The sequence below is a fragment of the Micrasema longulum genome, unplaced genomic scaffold, assembly GCF_059751315.1.
Source record: "Micrasema longulum isolate JH-2025_06_02 unplaced genomic scaffold, ASM5975131v1 h1tg000024l, whole genome shotgun sequence".
Lineage (NCBI taxonomy): Eukaryota > Metazoa > Arthropoda > Insecta > Trichoptera > Brachycentridae > Micrasema > Micrasema longulum.
Window position 1 is genome coordinate 1000031 of NW_028277232.1, and position 13474 is coordinate 1013504.

Consider the following 13474-nt stretch of genomic DNA (forward strand, 5'->3'; position numbering starts at 1 on the left):
TAGGTACCTACCTTTATTACTAAAAACTCATGCTTACCTACAAATATAATAGACGTATTGTGAGTTGTGAGGCTCTGCTCACGAGAGACGAGAACTTGTGACGTCATGGGCGGAGTATTTCCGAAATCCCAAAAACATAACGCTGATAATACTTACTTTACATTAAAATTAAAATATGTGTTTTTGGCTTAGTTTGATTGACTATAAACATACATTTTTTTTTAAAACCACTGGACTTCCTCATTATCGATATTGATATTTTGACATTCTGGTTTTGACGTTAGTGGTTAATAGGGTATTGTCACTCGGGGGGAATATCAAATTCAACATACTGTACATTATAAGGAAATTTCAAATACTAAATTTTAGTGTTATAAAAGTCCTAATAATCAAAAATTTCATTCATTAATTTCGTTTGCAATATTCGATATCTGAGAAAAACGTTTTGTTCAGGCATACAAATCCGCCTAACAGTACACCGCGAACCATGCATTTATTTTAATGTTGGTAATGCCGTTTATAGAAATTAAAACGACCCGATTTTCTCCCCCTCTCTCGCCAACCTGGAAGCTAGTTGCTACCGTAAAATGGGGTGACATTTGAATCGTAAGGTGACTTTGACCAGCGGATATATTGTTTATATGTCTCTCTATAACTTGGAAACCTCTGACAGTGTTTAACTGTTTTTTTTTTATAAAACGGAATGCGATTTAAATGCAAATGTTATATGACTTTATTTCAAGTAAGATTCCAAGAAATTTGCAAATGAATTGTCAATCTGTTTTTTTTTTTTTTTAATTTTTCACCAATAGACTTCAATTATTTATTTAATGATAAAATTAGTTACGCGTTATTTGCATTATCTTGACATCACTGGTATTAATATCACTTTTAGTCCATTATTATGATTGTTTGAGGGAAATAGATGTGAGGCTTCGTCCTCGAACGGTAACGGTGATGTGGTTCATTTAGTAAATCAGATAATTCTGACGAAATGCTTGTAGAACACCTCATACACTTCAATTGCACTTCTTGTCGACCACTGCTGAATATGACCAGTATCAATTTCCCAAGTATACTTTACGTCTTCGTAAGAAACAGATTAACAGATACAATAATCTCTTTACTGAAATAAAAATAATCGATTCCAAGTCATTTGGTAAAATAAATATTTTGAAAACTGTGAATGATGAAATTCCCACCATACATAAAAACACCACAATAACTTCTCCTTCTGATCCAATAAAAATATCAGCTAATAAACTAATTCTTATGCACAATATATTCATTAACTGATTATTTTATTTGATCAGAAAGCAAGGTTATTATGTCATCTTTATTTTATTTTATTTTATTTTTTTAAGAATTAACGGTACAAGTACCTTTTACATTACATACAAACATAAGTATTTAACGAGTGGAGGCGTATAAAAAAAAAAAAAAAAGTATTTACAGTGGATTATATACAGTAACAACTTTTTCAATCCTTACTTAGAAAGAACATAATTAAAATATTGATTCCACACTAAAATGTTTTACAAGTAATTGTTTGTAAGCTGGAAATTTCAATAAAAATATGTCACCTAAATCAGAATGTTTATTACCTAGAGCATGTAGACGATTCAGTACTGAATTGATAGAATATATTGAGATATGATTGTTGCAGTGATAAAGTTGAACTAGCCTAGTCACTCTAACTGGTACTTTAAAACCAATGAGGGCCAAAATTTCAGGGCTGTCCAATACTGAAATAACGATTTTTAATAGAACAAATAAATCATTAATAGTTCTCCTGTCCCTTAATTTAATCAAATTTAATATATTTAATAAATAATCATAGTTACGAAATTCATTACGTTTAACTAATTTAAAATTAACATATCTCAAAAACTTATTCTGAACTCTTTCTATGGTAATTTAGTGAGAGGCATAATAAGGGCTCCATATTGTAGAATTATACTCCAAGATGCTTCTCACCAAGAAGGTGTATAAAATTAATTATTTAAGAAATATTTAATGAATACGTTTTCTTTATTAATATAATATATTTGAATTTTAAACCTGATTTACATATCAATCAAATTCTCTTTTTTAGTTTACAATTTTAAAAAAATTGACTTTGATCCTTTATACTAGTATCTTTCTTATATCTTAACATATTTTAATAAGAATAGTACCGATTGTCTTGTGGTTATCTTAATTAATTTATTAGGTAATTATAAAAATCCCTGATTCTCACCTGTTCAGAATTCATTTTCGGAACTTTGCTGTGTGCAGATGTTCGCTCGAGGATGAAGATCTAAATCAGTTTTTTTTATTAAAATCAAAATACCTTTCCGATATTAAAATTCCACTCCCCACTCATATTCCAATTCTCCTGTACTTACCCAATAAACTTAAATATACAATTTTTGGTAAACATTTATTAATTTCCGTCTGCCATTTTATTTTCCTGTTAAAAAGTCCCGTCCAGTGTCATTTGTTTAGTTTGTAACTATTTCGAAAGGTATTTTATATATTTAGTACCATAGAAATAAGAAATTCCTTATTCTTTGTCTATATAGTACATAATATTCGCATTGTATTCCGAGTCACACTTTTTTACTTGGAAATATTGTTATTATTATTATTACTTTTTAAAAAAATATTGAAAATTAAATAATCCTTAGACTTAAAGGGGTTCGTCAGTTACTTTTAAACCATTTTATTTTACCTGCAGTGCCATCTATTGGAACTTCAAAACGAAATGTAAAATTTAGGAACATTGACCCTGTTTTAGTTTGACTGCACTTTCACAGGTGTCCAATTATTTATTCAAACTGACATAACATATAACCTGCAAGCAGCGTTCCCAGCCCTACCGTTTTTTGGTAGATCTACTGATTTTGGGTGAAATCTACAGATATACCGAATTTTATCAAAATCTACCTAGATATCTAGAAGATAAAACAAATGCAATGCTCATTTCCAAAAGAAAAGACCAGCAATCCATCATCCACATGAATGGAGTCCGGTTGGAATTCGTCGATCATTTTCTAGGTTTTAGGTCTAACCATAGACCGCTACCTGAATTAGTCTTAACATGTTGACAATGTTTGTAAACAAGCTGCAGCTGTGATAAACAAAATTGTTCGAGCCGCTAAACCAACATGGGGTGCATCACCAAAGGTAATGTAGCAAATATACGTAGGAGCAGTCGAGCCTCTGATTACGTATACTTCAAGTGTGTAAGTAGATGCGGTCAATAAAAAATATAACAGGAAGAAATTGGATTCTTTTCAAAGACAAATTGCCATCAGGTCTTGCAAGGGTTATATAACAACCCCCTTGGTGTCTGCTCAGGTTTTTAGTGGCTTCATACCACTCGACCTTAGAATCAAGGAACTTGCAGAAGCTAATGAGGTCAAGAAGAGTCTCACTCTGCAAGACTTGCTAACTGACAGGTTTTATCAGGGAACCGGAAAATTTTTCTCTCTTCTACATCCTGCGCAGCGACACCAGGTGGACTATGAATTCAATGACCAAACGCTACCTGATATAAAAAAGGATAAACTGAGGATCTTCACTGATGGCAGTCTCTGAAATGGTAAAGAAGGTGCAGCATTTCTACCCTACGATGGCGTAAGAGAACTGCCTGCCAGAAAGTACTCGATCACTTTTGCTCGGTATTTCAGGCCGAAATATACGCTATTAGAGAATCCATAGCTTACCTAATTATTTATTTGTTTACTTTAAAAAAAGTATTCTATCAAATTTACTTCAATGAAAAACTTTGTTTAGCTGATACAATACAAAAGGATCGGGTGGGATGTTTTGGTTGTGGCCTGTTTTAGGAGTTCAGCTCCGCATTTGCTTTAGTGACGAGGAAACCACAGAAAACTTGTCAGGAGAAGGCGGACTGTTGTCATTCGTCAACAGATCATCTCGAACCACTTGAGGGGTGTTCGGCATTTGAAATCTTGCTATCATTGATACCTATTATTGCCTTTACTATACTAGTAGTAATCTAATCAGTAAGTAAAAAATACTTTGCTATTTTTATTGTTTCCTGTAATATTCTAGTACACGCTGTTCAAAAACAATATGAATAGTATGAACTCATACACAAAAAGGGTAAAAGATCGAACAGAAAAATGAAATGATTAAATTATTTTTTTAATTATTTTGTAATTATTAACCATGAGTGTTCCATAAGCGCATACAAAGATATTATTATAAATAATATTGTATGGTAAACAATATCAGTCACTACAAGACTATAATTTGAGCTTAGTGAAACTGCGGTGTCTGGCGACGCTAATAAATATTTATCAGTCAACCGATTTATTTATGAGCGAAACTATTTCGTAAAAAAAACAATAAAAACTGGAAAAATCACAGCTACCCCCCTTCCCATGAATATGAAAAAAATCTGAAACTGTTTCTTCAATGACAGTTTTTGGTAGCGTGGCTCGTCACAATCAACAGCTTATTACAAATCTACCGATTTATTTTTCTGAAACTACTGGTTTCAGCTTGATGGAAGTTGGCAACGATAGCTGATCTCAGTTGTAGTTCTTTTGTCTATGGTTTATTGTTTATTGTTTGTTGTTGGTCCCTGGTTTATCCGATAATTACCTTTGTTGTCTTTGATGCTAAATGTCGAAAAAAGAGGCCGTGCGTACTATATAATCTAATTGTTTATACAAACCAAAACATACTTTTTTATTTAGGCTTTTCCATTATTTGTACAAGTTGCAAACGATTTTGCTATCCGCCTTATAAATTACTATCATGCCGATAAAAGGAAGGCACTGTGATACTCTAAGTAGGGTGTCAGAATCATTTCGTCCTTTTATCAAGGAAGTATTACGAGATCTCAATTTTGGTAATAATTTAATTATGGTATTTATAAATAATTTATTTTATTCTTAGATTTTTTTTAATTAAGTGCCACTTTAAGTATTACAATGGCATTCTTGACACGTTTAAATGTACTTATTTGAAATCAAATGCCAAATTGATTCTTTAAATTGCGAATATAAAATTTCAAAGAACATGATTTCTGAACATAGCCAATTTTTTCATGCATAAATAATTTTTGCAGGCTTGTGCAGATCCAAGGTTGATTTTGAAAAACTCCGGAGCTCTTGTAATTCTAAAACTTCTTTGGCCGATCAATTCACACTAATTCTTCCGTATGCTGGAAATTTTTTAAGATGGGATGTATTATTTGATTCTTCCTGTCCGTGGTTTGCTCCCGATTTTCGCTTTGACGATGAAAATTTCCTCTCCAATGTGGATGCCGACTTTATTGATAAGCACGTTCCTAGTCTGGCCAAATGGGACGATGAAGATCCAAAATCTCTGAGCAAGACAATAAGTGAATTGATAATATTGTACAGAGAACATCAGGTATACCTTTTCTTAAATGATAAAATATTTTTAACTATTTGCTTTGTTGTTCCACTGATTTAATTATTTAAAATACAATACACATAGGTGCTATTTTTGTATCAACATTAAATGCTTAAACTTAAGTAAAAAGGCAACTAATAAAATAGCATGATAAATAATGCATACATTTGGTTTTTTGTAATAAAAATAAATTAATTAATTGTGTATATGATCAGTTTTTATTGTTTTTAAAGTCTGGCTGACCACACAACCTAAAAGGTGCATTCTGCAGAAAACAGCCAGCCCTAGTAAAACCTGATGTATGTTGTGTCATTATGTATTGAACATATTATTTTATATTTGTATTTGAGTACTTAATTATTTATTTGTCTGACAATTGTAGTCTGTATCACTTTACCAATTGTTTGTATTGTAAATATAAGGTAGAAGTCAATGAATAGAACCCAACTCTAAGAATAATTAATAGAAAGCAGGTAGCTCCTAAACTGCCGATATTTACAAAAAAATAGGTCTATATTATCTGCAGAAGCTGTATTCAGCAAGTAAACTGCGAATGGGTGAATTCTGACTTGCATTTGTATGGCTTCTTGGTTCGTAAAACAGTGCATGAGATCTCGCTCTAGTATAATTATTGGGAACATACAAACTGATCTCTTTCAGTACATTTGGATTATATGTACTCCCAGAAATCAGCTTATAGAAATGTTTCCCGAGAAAAAATTTAAGACAAGATTTGAAAATGTTGTAATTGTAAAGAATCACTTAATTAATTTGTTAAAATAACTTGAAATAATTGAATTATGTGTTAAAGGAATTTTGGTGATTTTTTAAAGTTAACTGACCACACAACCTAAAAAAGGCAACTCCCTGGCAATTCAGCAGAACATAGAATTGACCTTACTGCACCCGATATATTTTTTTCAAAATAGTGGACTAGGTGCTTTTTTCATAACTACATTCAATTATAAGGGTTTCCTAACATCACCTAACCTGCCGTTAGACCTTACAGAGTGGAACTGTATACTTAACTATTTTCTCAATTTAAGGGACATACCTCTTTATCTGAATGCCCAGAAATATCTATCTGTCTTGATGAACTCCCTAGAAAGAGAAATCCTGTATCTACAAAGATTTGAAAATACTTAAAATAATGACGATTAATAATAGATTTTCAATGCGGCGATTAAAACGTTACAACAAAATTAAGGGAACTGTATATTATTAGTAAATACGTATGTGAGCTAAATATGTTTTTTTTTTATTTCTTTCTAGAAAAACCTTTTAGGAGAGGACGAAAATTCAAGGGCATTTTTTGAGTACACAGCACTTATTGGAGATTCCAATACACTCGAAAATGATGTTGAAATATATGTTGGTCGAGGAGACTCCGTCAATTTTATGATAAAACTCAATATTGACCACAAAAACCTACCTGCCTTATTTGCTGATGAGTAAGTTACTTCATGTCATCATCGAAAATATGTCTTGCTAAAATCTATTAAACTAATTAAAAACTGTTCCAAGTGATTATTCTCAAAATTAAAATTTCAACACCGTCAATCAAATTGTTAATAACCCATTAAAATGTTGTTTTTATCTGATTACAGTATTTACGAAAATCCTGGTGGAGAATGTGCAGTCTTGCTTATTAAGTATCCAAATCCTTCAGTCGCAGAACTTATTATGTCTCCATTGGTTACCAGAGCAGTTGGAGATTTAACACTACCACCGTAAGACGCATTTATTTACATTCTTATTTTAACCACATCTGGTTCTCATCAGAAATGACATGACTTGACCGTATAATATTTTTATGTAACCCTAACGGGTTTTTTAAAATTATAAATAAAAAAGAAATAAAAAACTCGCTTAATGTGGTTAGAAAAAATTCTTAAATTTTGACAATATAAAAGAAATTAATTAACACTTGTATTTTTAGGGGATTGTGTGTTTCCTCACTTCTTTTGCTTGCGTTCTATCGGGTGTCCCTTGACATTAGCAATCACTTCTAAAAGGGCCTCTCTCTCTTGCACTGCGCGGAACAACTCTTCCGCAGACCTTATTCCGGACCAGTCTCCTATTTTACGCAGCCGAGACGCTTGCCTTCGGCCAGGTCCATGTTATCATCAGTATAAGTCGGAGGATTTTATACTTGTTTCCTCGCAGGATATGACCCAGATAGGAAACCTTGCAGACCTTTATACATTTCAACAATTCTCTGTTGCAATAAGCTTTCCTCGGGACCTCTACATTGCTGACCAAATCTGTCCACGGTATACGAAGAATTCTGTGAAGCAACATCTCGAATGCCTCGAACCAGTTCATAGTGTGTGCTTTGAAAGTGTAGGTTTCTGAGCCATACATACAACAGAACAGACCAAACATAGCACTTCACCATTCTCTGCCCAAGTCCTCACTTATAATTATATTATTTAATTTCAGAATTCACCAGAATTCAGTTTTGATGGATTATGTTCCTATGGTCACAGAATTGATTAATAAAAAGGTATGCAACACTCGATAACTTTTTTACGCGTAAGAAAAATAATATGTACTCATATCATACATTTTTATTTTATGATTAAATGTTTGGGATTATTTTCCTTCTATTTACCTTTAAGACAAAATTTTTATCAGTTTTATTAAAATATAAATGCAATTTCAGATTTCGATGATTTTTGAAAATGAGAAAACCCGCCAAGAAATGCTTTCTCGGTTTATCATTAAATATGAAGGTGGAATTTTAGAACATGATTCCAACACTGCATCATTCCTATTGGAAGTAAATAACTTCTTCTGTATTCTCCACATTGAAATAGGTGAGTAAAATAACAAGCCTCAAATCAATAAAAATGTTAATATTCATGTTCATTAAAATGTTTTTACAATTATTATCTATTTATAAACATTTACTGTGTTTTAATAATCGGTAGACAAACGTTTTGAATTTTTAAATCATTTTCAATGGTACATTATACCATGCTCCATGGGAAAATAAAAATTATAATTGATTTATTTCTTATCTTTGTAGGAGTGAGTTTTCCAGAGAAGCCACCAACATTAACTCTAAGGTCTATCTACCACAGCCATAAACGAAGACCTAAAGTCAAAACCCTACATTTGTGTCCATATGACAGGATACAACAGTATATAACACAACAAATAGAAATATTTAAGCTTGAATGTTCAGATACCGTTATCGCAACTGAAAACTAAAGTGAATCTTTATTAGAATATAATGTGTTAATGAAAATAAACGACTTAGTACTTAGTAGGTGTGTTGTAATATTACATATCAGTTCATTATTTAATTTGCTATACCAAATGCTAGGTTAAATTAAAGTGTTTTCAAATTTTCTCAAATTCCTTCACAGTAAATAATTTGTAAAAAATGACCGTAATTTTCCCCTTATCCCAATTGACTCTAATATATAAATTAATTTTGTGTAGTGAGGTCGATAAATAATTACAGTAACATGTTGAAGATTATTTCATTTACTATTAGTCTGTAGAGAGCCATTACTACTTTACTTTATTTCTGAAAACCGAACTGAAAATCCTAGATCCCAAAAGTAAATATCTAAATATACATATTTTTTCAAAGAGGAAGTTGTTTCTTTACATTAATAGACTATCAAACTAAGCCAATTAAAAATAATAATAAATTACGTATCCTATTATCACCGCTATGATATTCTTAAGTTTTGTAATTTTGAAATCACAAGTACTCTTCGGTGAGTTCTGCTGATTGGTGAATTAGCTTCCCGTAAACCATACATTTATCACAACACTATCATTATCAATAGATAGATAGATAATTGAAGACATGAGTTGATAAAAATGTTATGCAACAAAAACAAAAAGCTGACACACAAACACCAGTACAGTTTTTAATAAAATAACAGCTTCATTAGCTCTCAAAATAATTTTTCTGCTACTTTTTGAAGGTGTAGTTAGGAAATTATGTGAAAGGGCTGTACATAAAATCTTCATTTATGTAAAAAACTTAAATATTTTAAAATTTGCAACATAATGCCTTCATCCTCTTGTGTCTTCAATCGTTTACACAGGAATGGTCTCCACTTTTATAATAAATCAGTCTGACGATGCTATGTTTAAACATTTCTAAAGTTATTCTTCCTTAGTCCTTGCCCTCATGACTGAGGATGGCAACTGCACTCGATCATTATTTTTGTGACAGATCACGGAGGCAGACCTCCAGGTCTTCCTATTGTGGGCAGAGCGAAGGGCGTCAGTCACTAAAGACCCCAACGTAGATTTTATTAAGTCACTCCATCGGGTAGGTGAGCAACATTCGGTTCTCGTATTTTCCACTCCGCCTATCACAAGCTTTTCGAAGCTCTCTGGTTCTCCCGGAGATGTGTCCGATATACTGTAGGATTCGCCTGTAACACATAGCTGACAGTCGATCCCCGATCATTAGTTCTTTCAGTATAGACACATTAGAATGCATCGCTGTCCATGGAATCCGAAGCATTCTTCTTCAGCACCACATTTCGAAAGCATCATCCCGGGAATTATACTAGTCTGAAAAATAATATTCATGAGGTGTGTGGGGCTTAATTATTTTTAATATCACACATTCTGATATTATCTGCTCCAGTGGTTTTAGAATTATTCATAGTTATTATAATTTTAGTGATTTAAAAATTTTTTGGCTTTTAGCAAATACATTAAGTGCAGCTTCAATTCATGTTATATTACTGCTTTTCATGACGCATTTGAGTAACAGTTTACGGTGAGTCTAAACGAAAATATGAAACTAATTATTCATAGGTGGCGCTTTTATAATTTTATATTGAAAAATGACCTTTTTACGTTTTAACGGAAATTTTGTAAAACTTGGTTTGCGGAAACTTTACACTATATTGATTTTAACAAATACCATAACAGTATAGTTCAGGTCCTTTTCACAAAATGGTATACAAAACAAAAAAATAGACAAGTTATTTACATACAAAGTCAAAATTGCAATTTTATTTAATATATAATCCACTTAGCTTCTACTTTAGAGGTTTGTCAACACAGGTGGGACAGAGGATATGAAAGAAAGTTAAGAAAAATTGTTTTGTTTTGAGTTTCATCCTCAATGTTCTCTTATTTTAAATCTGTAACAGGTGTAATCCAATATTCTCCCTTTATTATTTTTATGGAATTTTTATTCATGCCGATTGGTGGATCTATTTTGAAACGGGCGTGAGAAACCTGCTGGGCGAACTGGTGAATCTATTTTGAAACAGGGGCACGAGAAACCTGCTAAGTCAACTTTTCAAATGTTAAGCTTCCATGCAAAAATCTAAAATAGGTTCATTATTTATGTTTACTTATTTTTACATCATATATCTTGGATTCTCACACTCGTGTTAAACAGCATCACAATGGCTGACTACAACACCCAAACCAATAGAGAAAAAATCTTGAATTTTTTTCTTTGCAATCTGCAGGAATCAGAGCCTGGATACTGGTTTCAATCGGTCGTCTAACCGACGAGACCTGCGAAAACAAAAAATAAACAATTGGGCTTAGCTTCTTTGCAGCACTAATATGTACAAAGTTATGTATTGGATTCAAAATCTATGGACTTCTCTTTCTTGCGTTGTTTTGAAATGAAGTTTGTGAAAAATGTGTTCCAGACTCAAAGTAATAATTCTCTAAAGAAGCCCTTAAGCTCTATTGCACAGAACAAAGCCGTTCCAAATTTTTCGTTTGGTTAGTTTAACAGCAAACGTGTAACGGACGGTTTTGGTTAGCGCTTGCAATTCTCGACCCAAGTACCTACGGCCCGTTGCATTGCTGTAATCTGTAACTAACTTCATGGTCAATAATCATAGAATGGTTTTTCTCCAACAAAAACAATATACAAAGCATTCAGTTTGTTGGTGAAAATTTATCGTTATTTATTGAATGTATTCTTGATCCTTATTGTTTTGTGTAAAGTTTATTTTTTTTAAAAGTAAAAACCCGCTAAGCATATATTTCCAGGCTTATCAGCAAGTGGGATAGAGGGGATATGGAAGGAGGTAATGAAAAATACACCACAACACCAAGACAAAAAGAGAAAAAAATATTTCTTGCAACAGGCGGGAATCGAACCCGCGACGCTAGTTTTACAGTTGGCCATCTAACCAACTGCGCCACGGCGAATACCAATTTTTTTTTCTTGTCACGAAAGTGATGAAACCGGTCACTGGTTATTTCAAAATTTGTGGATTTAAGTATATCGCTCGTCTTTTCTATACTAAACTAGCGGACCCGACAGATGTTATCCTGCCCGAACATTAGCTTGCATTCTATTAGCTGGTTGAACAAACATTTTTTTCATAAATAAGGACACACATTATTTATTTTGGTCTTTTTTGGGCTATTTATATATTCGAAATAAGGATTAATTTTTCGTTTCATTTCTTCATGTGATTGGCTAAGAGGCCTCGTGCTCAAATCAAAATCGTGCAAAAATCACTGCTCTAGTGCCATAATCCATGAAGAAAATACGGGAATACGTGTAAATGAAGAAAGGTCAGACTGAGTTTTACCCTGAGCCTTCTAAAATTTTGACACTCAACTCATGCCCAACTCGAATTTAGTCATTCTTTATCCCCCAGCCTTGGTAAGATGTGACCTTGAAATTTTAGTCGAAACCAAAATAAATGAAAAGAAAAATGACGGTGTCGTGAAAGCGAGCAAAAACTGTCCGGATAAAAGAAAAACCAATTTTCATTGATAAGTAGGTACCTAGATACTTGTTTATGATTTAAACAAACAAACCATCAAGCCGTTTCCCCGTAAGGACAGGCAGAGAGGATAGAACGCCACATCATTCTATCTTTGCATACAGATCTCGCTTCCTCTACATTCATACATCTTCTAATGATTATTCCAACTTCAAGTATTTGTTGGATTTGGTCATTCCGTGTCTTTTTCGGTCTTCCTCTATTTCTGCATACATCAACATTCGCATTGTAAATATTTTTAGCTGTTCTTTCGCTCTACATGTCCAAACCAACGCAGAGCACCTTTCTTGATTTTGTCGATAATGCTTATCTCAGCCTTACATAATGTACAGATCTCGACATTAGTGCATCTATCGTACATAGTTTGACTACATATTCGCCTGAGAGATCGCATTTTGACATTATTCAACCTAATTTCATCCGTTTTTCCATGTCCATACATTGCTCCCATACATCAGTCGGGGTCAGGACTCCATTGTGAACTGCTAATTTTGCCTCTTGCGACAACAATTTATTTGCCAAGGTTGATTTAAGTGCACCGTTCACTCTGTTCCCAGCACTCGCCCTTCTTTCAATATATTTCTCAATCATTCCATCCCTAGTAAACATACTTCCCAGATATACAAATTCCTCTACCTGCTTTAGTATAACTCCGTTCACCATGATTTTTCATTTAGTCATACTTTCATTTCTTAAAAAAAAACAATTTAATTTATCGAGACTGACCAAAAAATATTAATATATAATTAATTAATTAAAGTAGGTACCTAGGTACTTGTTGTGAATTCCAAAACATCAATTAATTGTTTTAAATATAAAAATATTTTTGCAACTATCAAACTCTTCTTTTCTGTTAAATAGGCACTATCAGGTTTTGGTGGGTTTTTCTGTTAGTGCCTATTTTAATTTATGTTGAAATTTTTGTTGGTTTGGTTATGTGTTTATTATTACAATTGATATTTTGATGTCATTCTTTTACTTTTATTTTTGTTGCCTATTGTTTGTATCTATATTGTTATTCCTTTCTGTTTATGTTGTTCTTATGTTTATTCATGTAACTTGTTTTTGGCCGATGTTATCAAGTTTTGGTAGAAGGCCCTAATAAAGGGGGGAAAAAAAACTCTGGTCTACTTACGTACAGTGGTGCATTTCATGTAAGAATCCGTTTTTCAAAAAGGTATCAAGTCAGTTAAAATTATTAAGGCATTACTAAAAATCCATTAAAAATAACCTAATATATAAAAATTGTAAGGAAATTATTCAATTTAGTATCCATTAAAAATAATTGTCGATTGTAAATGTTACAATACAAACTTTTTTAATAT

The 13474-nt window shown here is 32.5% G+C and overlaps 1 protein-coding gene and 1 long non-coding RNA gene across 3 annotated transcripts; one reads left to right on the plus strand and one right to left on the minus strand.

Moving 5' to 3' along the window:
• Positions 1-715: 715 nt before the first annotated feature.
• Positions 716-2448, minus strand: LOC148285562 (uncharacterized). The gene is made up of 3 exons (XR_015825571.1): positions 2388-2448; positions 2240-2299; positions 716-1126 (listed from the first exon to the last, which is right to left on the minus strand). It is a non-coding gene; the product is annotated as an uncharacterized LOC148285562 (long non-coding RNA).
• A 2182-nt stretch (positions 2449-4630) lies between these two features.
• LOC148285563 (BRISC and BRCA1-A complex member 2-like) lies at positions 4631-8668 on the plus strand. 2 transcript variants are annotated; one of them, XM_088223652.1, is made up of 7 exons: positions 4631-4867; positions 5087-5394; positions 6670-6848; positions 7005-7127; positions 7840-7903; positions 8063-8216; positions 8429-8668. In XM_088223652.1, the coding sequence occupies exons 1-7, from the start codon at positions 4774-4776 to the stop codon at positions 8611-8613; spliced, it is 1107 nt and encodes a 368-aa protein (XP_088079778.1). In that variant the 5' UTR covers positions 4631-4773; the 3' UTR covers positions 8614-8668. The 2 variants fall into 2 exon arrangements, with proteins under 2 accessions (XP_088079778.1, XP_088079786.1); XM_088223660.1 differs by having other exon boundaries at positions 4631-4656.
• The last annotated feature ends 4806 nt before the right edge of the window (positions 8669-13474 follow it).

Coding starts and splice junctions, on each gene's coding strand:
- LOC148285563 (XM_088223652.1), top strand. CDS start 4,774: ATGCCGATAAAAGGAAGGCACTGTGATACTCTAAGTAGGGTGTCAGAA. Junction 4,868..5,086: donor ATTACGAGATCTCAATTTTG/GTAATAATTTAA, acceptor TAATTTTTGCAG/GCTTGTGCAGATCCAAGGTT. Junction 7,904..8,062: donor CAGAATTGATTAATAAAAAG/GTATGCAACACT, acceptor ATGCAATTTCAG/ATTTCGATGATTTTTGAAAA.